Genomic DNA, 6,648 nt, shown 5'->3' with positions numbered 1-6,648 from the left:
AAAGGATTTTAAGAAAATATTAAGGTGTCGGTAAAAAAAAAGTAGTGTCGCCATCTGTTAGAAGAATGCCCAAGCTGTTTGTTGAATAGTTTCTGCCTCTTCGTCTTAGATGGCGCCACTTTATCGATCTATTACCTACGATTTCATATTGAATTATTTACGTAATTTAGCGTTATTTCCACGTAAATGTTAAACAGAATACGTGAAAATATAAAGTAGAACTCGTAAGAAGCGTAGATTATGCGAAAATATTGAAATGTCGGCATAAAGGAAACCACCACCGACTATGTGTCGCCATCTAACGCCAGCAATTCGAACTAATCGAGGACAAGTTTAGTTAATTTTCCCTTCAAGGCAGAGGAACTCTTACAGGAATCTAACCTAACAACGATTCGGATAATTACAGAGTTCCTAAAAGAAAATAACTTGCAGATTTAACAGGAATCAAAAATAACAATACACGCGACACTCGGAATCACAGTAGGACACCAACAACACAATAAAACACAGAAATATATACAGACATGCTACACTCGGAACAAAAACATATCTAGTACAATGAAACACACTTAGGCTAAGACGACTTCTAATATTAAGTATTACATTGTAACGATGTAAATATTTCTATTTTCGTATTGTCTTTTATATATTTAGGACTAATACAGGTTTAAAGTCTATATATGTTTATTATTTTTTTTAATAAACGCCAACAAACAACGAATTTTAGTTCGTCCTTCTCACCGCGAGATGGCGATACCGTCACCGCCCCCATAAATGAACGCCAAGTGGAAACTTGTATTACTTATCTTGCCTGTCCCTTATCTATCCCTTATCGTTACAAATAAAGATCAATAAACAAGTGAACACACTCCCAGCATACGATTATATCAGAATAATTGTGAGACACCATGAATTAATCTTTATCCTACGCACCTTATTATGTTTTGGAACAGTTCCTTCACTTCCATCGACACGTCCAAGTTCTCGAAGTCCTTAGGATTGTATACTTCTATCGGCTGCGCGTTATTCGTCCCCTGTATGTCGTCATCGTCGCTTTCTTCGCTGTCAGAGGGATCACTGCTGATTCCCAATGACTTTCCAATGCTATTGTCATTGTCGGAGTATCTGGCGATTAAAGAGCTTCGTTAGGAGAGTCCGATCAAACAAAATTATCTCGATACTTCGCAACGATAGACCGTAGTCATTAATGCGCGACAGTTTCATTTCTATTAGCATTTGTCTCGACTTAATGTACGAGGGTCGTTCGGAAAGTAAGTTTAACGGTCTGATTACGTTGCGAAAGAGTGGTCAAAACACAGAAACAAGGTCGTTTGTAAAATTTTCAGACAATTTTTTATTTTTCTACGTAATCGCCACATCTTTCAATACATTTCGTACAACGAGTAACAAGCTTTTGAATTCCGTAAAGGCGTAATGATTTTCGTCCACTTTGCGTCCGCTGGTCGTCGTTCGCGCTCTTCATCGTGCGACTCTTCGCGGCCATTTAGGAACGTTGTTCATTCGCCAACGCGTAACCATCTGCAGGCTCGCGCATTTATCGCCGTAAACGGAACATAATCGTCGATAAATTTCTGTGGCTGTGAAGTATTTTAGCGGTAAGAAAAAAAAACCCTATTATACCACGCGGTTCACACTTGGACGCAAATTTTAACGGAATCGCCATTACAAAATGTTACCGAAACGCGCGACAATCCGACCGACCAGAGACTACGACACACGGAACCGATCAAAATAAACGAGAGAACACGTTTCTAAAATTCGGTAGTCGTACCTTTTCGCCAAGACCAGCGCTAACATCGTTAAACTTACTTTTCCGAACGACCCTCGTAGATACTACCTTCGAAAGTTCAGCTTCTCTCGCGGGGAATTTATCCCCATGGAATTCAAACTCTCCATTTTTGGTGTTTGCCTTGGCCTCCTCGAGCTCGCTGGCCTACGGCTAACCGGGCTCTTTATCTCCTCGGCGTTACGCACTTCGATTGTCTCGTCGAACTTGGCGAACGCCGAAATATCGTGCGATTCGTCCTCGTCGCTGCTGTCTTTGACGTTCATCGTCCTACGATAGCCACCGCCGCCCGCTTCCTGCGTAAGCTTTCGATAGCTATCTAATTCGCGACGAGAAAAAAGTTCCAAGGGAAGAACTACAACTGTCAGGAACTCGTTAGAATCTAACGGAACCTAGCGTCAGCGAAACGAATTGTTTTGGTATCCGAGCGATCATCGTTTCTATAGCGACGTTGCGGCTCGATGAGCGCAGGATTCGTTGCCGCCATATTGGTTCGTAAACTCGAGGGTAAACCGGAGGGTAAACCGGAGGGTAAACTGGAGGGTAAACTTGTCGAGTAAAGAAAAAGATCGATCTTTCTTTTGTAATTTTACGAAAGTACGTTAATAATCGTTACTTAGTGGTAGCTTCACCAGTGGCTTTTTTAATTGAACTTGTTTCGTGGGAGAGGGAGAATTATTAAAGAATCTCTCGAAAATCTCTTTTTATCATTTGCTGCGTTTTACGTTTCTTTTCAGACCACCGTAGCGTTCACGATTCCCTAGAGTTACAAATAATTGAATCTAAGGGCACAGAGTTCGTTTCCACGTCTGATATAACGAACTATTTCCTTATTTTCGTACTTATTGTTTGTACAGCAACGTCTCCGTAACTGCACAGAAACCATCCACGCCACTGGGGGGTATACACACCATGGGGGGTCCAAGAGTTCAAGCATTGTTTACACGATCGTATATTCTGTGATATTTGCCGAGGAGCCTCAAACATAGACAAAGACAGCAAACGTAAGAAGCGGACGGAGCGAAAACACTAAACACGACTTAATTCCCAACATATTTACTTGCAACAACTTATTACGCATCATATGTCGCTAAACACTAACTAAAAAAAAGATGAACGGTAAATATATCGTATTTGATCTCATTTTAACGCGTTGGCTGCCAAGTTGAAACTCATGAAAATTGTTGCAAAGTGAAAATTGTGTCTCGAGACTGTCGAAGATTAGATAAGTTAGCATTTGTCGTAGTATAGAATTTTTGAACGAAAATTCACGAATCGTGACCAGATTTATTTCAGTTCCTTAACGAAAAGTTCTGTCACCCGTGTCTGGGTGACGTGGCGGCCAACGCGTTAATCAGAAAAATGTCAGGAATACGGTGTTACAAAGTCCGCGATAAACGCACAAGTTCAGTCCCGAGCTCGTGCATTTAAGGATACTTAACTTCTAATCTTTACTGTATTAAGATCGCACAGGGAGGATTGCATTGAGGACAGCAAGGAACATTGTTTCCTTCGTAAGAGGAGTACAACGAAACACTTCTCTTATCCTCGTTGCTAAATTACGTCTAATCCGCTGATTGATATCGATCCCGATACGTGGCCGATCTTTCGCAATATAATAAAATGTCCGCGGCCGTAAAGTCACGCTAGTTTTTACGACGGTAGATGTATGTACGCGGATCGTAATAAGTTTACGACATTCGCCAGATAAAATTTCCCCGCGGAGTTTGGATCATTTTATTTATTTATCGATAACACGTCCAGCGCGAGGCGTGAAATTTTAATGCTACGTCGGAATGAATTTCGATGAGACGTGCCAAACGATGTCGAGGATTTTATTTCTCTACAAAATATTACAACAGCCTGTAAAAAACGGGGAAAAAGAACGCGTACCAAAGATCTTCGGTGACGATCGGTCCCGATACGTCTAACCACCGGTTCGCGCAGTTTACGGATCCGGTATCTTTCTTTTTTTCATACAAAATTTCGACATCTGCGTTCCGTGAAACCGGCTCTCCGTCCGAATCGGGGGTTAGGCGCACGTACAAAATAGTTCGTCCTCTAAAAAATGATTCTCCCGAACAAAAGACCGATTACAAAGTCTGCGGCGACAAGATCGATTCGAAATAAAAGCTCGTAAAAAGCGGTAAACGGCTCGAAAATACAAATAAAATGTCGCTCGAACCTCCGAGATCTCGTTAACGAGCGAAATCTCCCGAGGATGGCTTCGAACGACTATGAAGTAACCGATTGATGCACAGGCTGGCGATCGCGTGCGCGAGGAATTCGCGTTGTAATCGATTCCGAGCGATCTCGCGGAATGATTCATTAGGCGCGAGTGATAACGCTAGACTGCCTCGTTAATTGATTGGAATGCTAAACAACGGCGGAATCGTTTCGTATCACACGAACGCTTCTAAGCGACTTCCGTCCTTGGACGAGCGAACTGATTGTTTTAGAACACTGGTAACTTGCATTTACGTTACAACGAACGTTTGCTATATAGGGGCTAGATTAAAGGCGAGAGAGGGAGACGGGAAGTTTACCTAGGACATTCTGAAACAGCTGCACGTCAAGTATTCCTTGAAGCAACGGGCGCAATTTCGGTAATTTCAGACTAAAGATCGACATCGGTAGCAAAGGAAAAGGGGGTTGTTGTAGCGTCCCGTTTGGACGGGCACCGTTGACTCAGGATGGGCGAAACTCTAGGCTTCGAATAAATCTGAAGTTTGCCTGAATATTCTGAAGTTTCGAATAAATGCGTTTGTCTCGTTTCTTTCTATGGAAAATGTAGAAAAGATGAAAGGAGACAAACATATCGGCAAACTTCAGATTTTCGCCCATCACTGCGCTGGCTAAACGCGGTACTTCCCGTAGATATGGCCGCTCCTGGTTCGCCTGATCAGCCAAGTTTGGCTGGTTTTGTGAAACGTCTTCTCGGTTTGGGTGCTCTGCGAATTTTGCGGCCAAGCGCAGCTTAGACTGAAGATGGACTTCTTCAGGATGCCTTTGCTACGCTTGCGGTGTACGACGCGAACCCTGGATAAGCTGTCGTCGGAGGGACTCCTCGTTGGGATACGTTCAGGGACGCGGATCAGGTCGCCGCAGGCGTAGAAGCAGTTCGTCGAGCTGGAAGCTGCGCTGGGAACGTAATAGGGATGGGTGCCTTCTTGGACGTCCGAGGATACTCTGTAAACGAAACGATAAGAACGGGAATCTTCGAATCGAAGCTAGATTTTCTGCCCCGTGTAGGGGAATACGAGTACGGCGAAGTCTCCATAAATGGACAAATATCTCTGCTGTAAATGCACTAGTTCCGGTACTAGTTCGGTCGGTCGAGCCATCTCGGCGTAATCGAGTAACGTGCATTAAAAGAAACAAAGAGAAAGGGTTATCGCGATTAAAGGGTTTCGTGCAAGGGACTTGAGGATTTTATTTTTATTTTTGTTCTTTTTTTTTTTAAATGAAACACGAACGATCGTCACTCACGTTTCGATGGCTGCGGAGACGTAAGGTCGTTCTTCGTCCTTCTCGCACTTGGACGTGAGCATGGCGATGAGAAAGAGAACGGTGCAGAGAACGGAGAAGGCTAAGACGTCGCCGGTGATGTTCCTGGTGGCGATTCCCCGTTGCTTCGAGTCCGAGTAGTCGACCTCGTCGTTCGTCGCGACCAGCCAGACGAATTTGTGCAGAATCAGATCCTGAAAGGGGTACATCCACGAAACTTTTATAATAAATTTCTGTGAAACCAAAAACTTTACCTCGAAGAGAAATATCTGTGAACGTTCACGACTCAATGTATTATTATTTCAATGAGTAATTAGTTGTATTCTGACAGAATCACTTTTAAATTACATATGTCGCCCTAGAGGCGCCACCCGAGCGCAAAGGGTTAAGGGTTCCGAGGATACGAGAGTCACGTGACCCTATTTATCGTACGATACATGATAAACGAGTCCTACTGAATCCTAATTCCCGATCTCGTTATCCTAATCGCCAACGTACGCGCGCGTGCCAACGGAAAGGTTAATCGCGCGATCCTACCCGTAAGTAGACGAATACAGGACGAACGATCAGCTGCACGAGATAGTAAACGTCGCTCAGGTTGTCCATCATCGATCGCAATTGACCGATCATCGCCATTTCGATCGATCGTCGAGCAATCTTTCATCGGTCACGGTGAATCGTTTCTTACGCCATCCCAGCGCGAGAAAAATCACACGCTTCGTCCACCACCGCTCGGAACTTGACAAAAGCTCCTTCGAATCGTCGCCTATCATTTGTCCTGCCGCGATCGATATTTTCCCAGAAAAATTGAAACTGGTAGATTTCTGATAAATTGGTAGATCTTCGAGCGGAAACATCTTCTCGCGAAAGAATCCAGATCAGACCCGGGGATTCTTGCGCGGAATCGCGTTTTCTCGAATACAGAAAAAGAGGAAATCAAGCTTAAGGGAATATCGTTTCCCTTCGAATAGGGTTTCGACGACACAAAAATAGTCGATTTTCCAAAAGTTTGTAATTGGTAGATCTTCGAGCGGAAACTTCTTCTCGCGAAAGAATCCAGATCAGACCCGGGAATTCTTGCGCGGAATCGCGTTTTCTCGAATACAGAAAGAAAGGAAATCAAGCTTAAGGGAATATCGTTTCCCTTCGAATAGGGTTTCGACGACACAAAAATAGTCGATTTTCCAAAAATTTTGTAATTTTTAAATAACAGTAGGTGTTACGTGAATTCGACTTCCCGCAAATGTGAATCGAGTAATTTTGAGAGAAACACGTTTTTACGCGTCAACGATCGAACTCGCTTGGCAACGTTAAGCTTCCGCGAATTGTCGCGG

At 43.5% G+C, this 6,648-nt stretch overlaps 2 protein-coding genes across 2 annotated transcripts; both read right to left on the bottom strand.

Moving 5' to 3' along the window:
- Positions 1-410: 410 nt before the first annotated feature.
- On the bottom strand, positions 411-2,200 carry LOC128893179 (intraflagellar transport protein 46 homolog). Its single transcript, XM_054153996.1, has 2 exons — positions 1,859-2,200; positions 411-1,125 (listed from the first exon to the last, which is right to left on the bottom strand). Exons 1-2 carry the CDS (start codon positions 2,071-2,073, stop codon positions 921-923), a joined length of 420 nt encoding a protein of 139 aa, XP_054009971.1. The 5' UTR covers positions 2,074-2,200; the 3' UTR covers positions 411-920.
- Positions 2,201-4,573: 2,373 nt separating this feature from the next.
- Positions 4,574-6,182, bottom strand: LOC128893178 (uncharacterized). The gene is made up of 3 exons (XM_054153995.1): positions 5,852-6,182; positions 5,297-5,508; positions 4,574-4,996 (listed from the first exon to the last, which is right to left on the bottom strand). Exons 1-3 carry the CDS (start codon positions 5,948-5,950, stop codon positions 4,663-4,665), a joined length of 645 nt encoding a protein of 214 aa, XP_054009970.1. The 5' UTR covers positions 5,951-6,182; the 3' UTR covers positions 4,574-4,662.
- Between the last annotated feature and the right edge of the window lie 466 nt (positions 6,183-6,648).

The sequence above is a fragment of the Hylaeus anthracinus genome, unplaced genomic scaffold (genome assembly GCF_026225885.1).
Source record: "Hylaeus anthracinus isolate JK02 unplaced genomic scaffold, UHH_iyHylAnth1.0_haploid 26164, whole genome shotgun sequence".
In the NCBI taxonomy this organism is placed as follows: Eukaryota; Metazoa; Arthropoda; class Insecta; order Hymenoptera; family Colletidae; genus Hylaeus; species Hylaeus anthracinus.
This window is presented reverse-complemented; position numbering and strand designations above follow the sequence as displayed.

Excerpts from the sequence above, each read along its gene's own strand:
- LOC128893179 (XM_054153996.1), bottom strand. The coding sequence starts at position 2,073 with ATGAACGTCAAAGACAGCAGCGACGAGGACGAATCGCACGATATTTCG. Across the intron at positions 1,126-1,858 it reads GAGAAGCTGAACTTTCGAAG|ATACTCCGACAATGACAATA; the intron begins GTAGTATCTACG and ends TTTAATCGCCAG.
- LOC128893178 (XM_054153995.1), bottom strand. The coding sequence starts at position 5,950 with ATGGCGATGATCGGTCAATTGCGATCGATGATGGACAACCTGAGCGAC. Across the intron at positions 5,509-5,851 it reads CTGTATTCGTCTACTTACGG|GATCTGATTCTGCACAAATT; the intron begins GTAGGATCGCGC and ends TACCCCTTTCAG. Across the intron at positions 4,997-5,296 it reads GTCTCCGCAGCCATCGAAAC|AGTATCCTCGGACGTCCAAG; the intron begins GTGAGTGACGAT and ends TTTCGTTTACAG.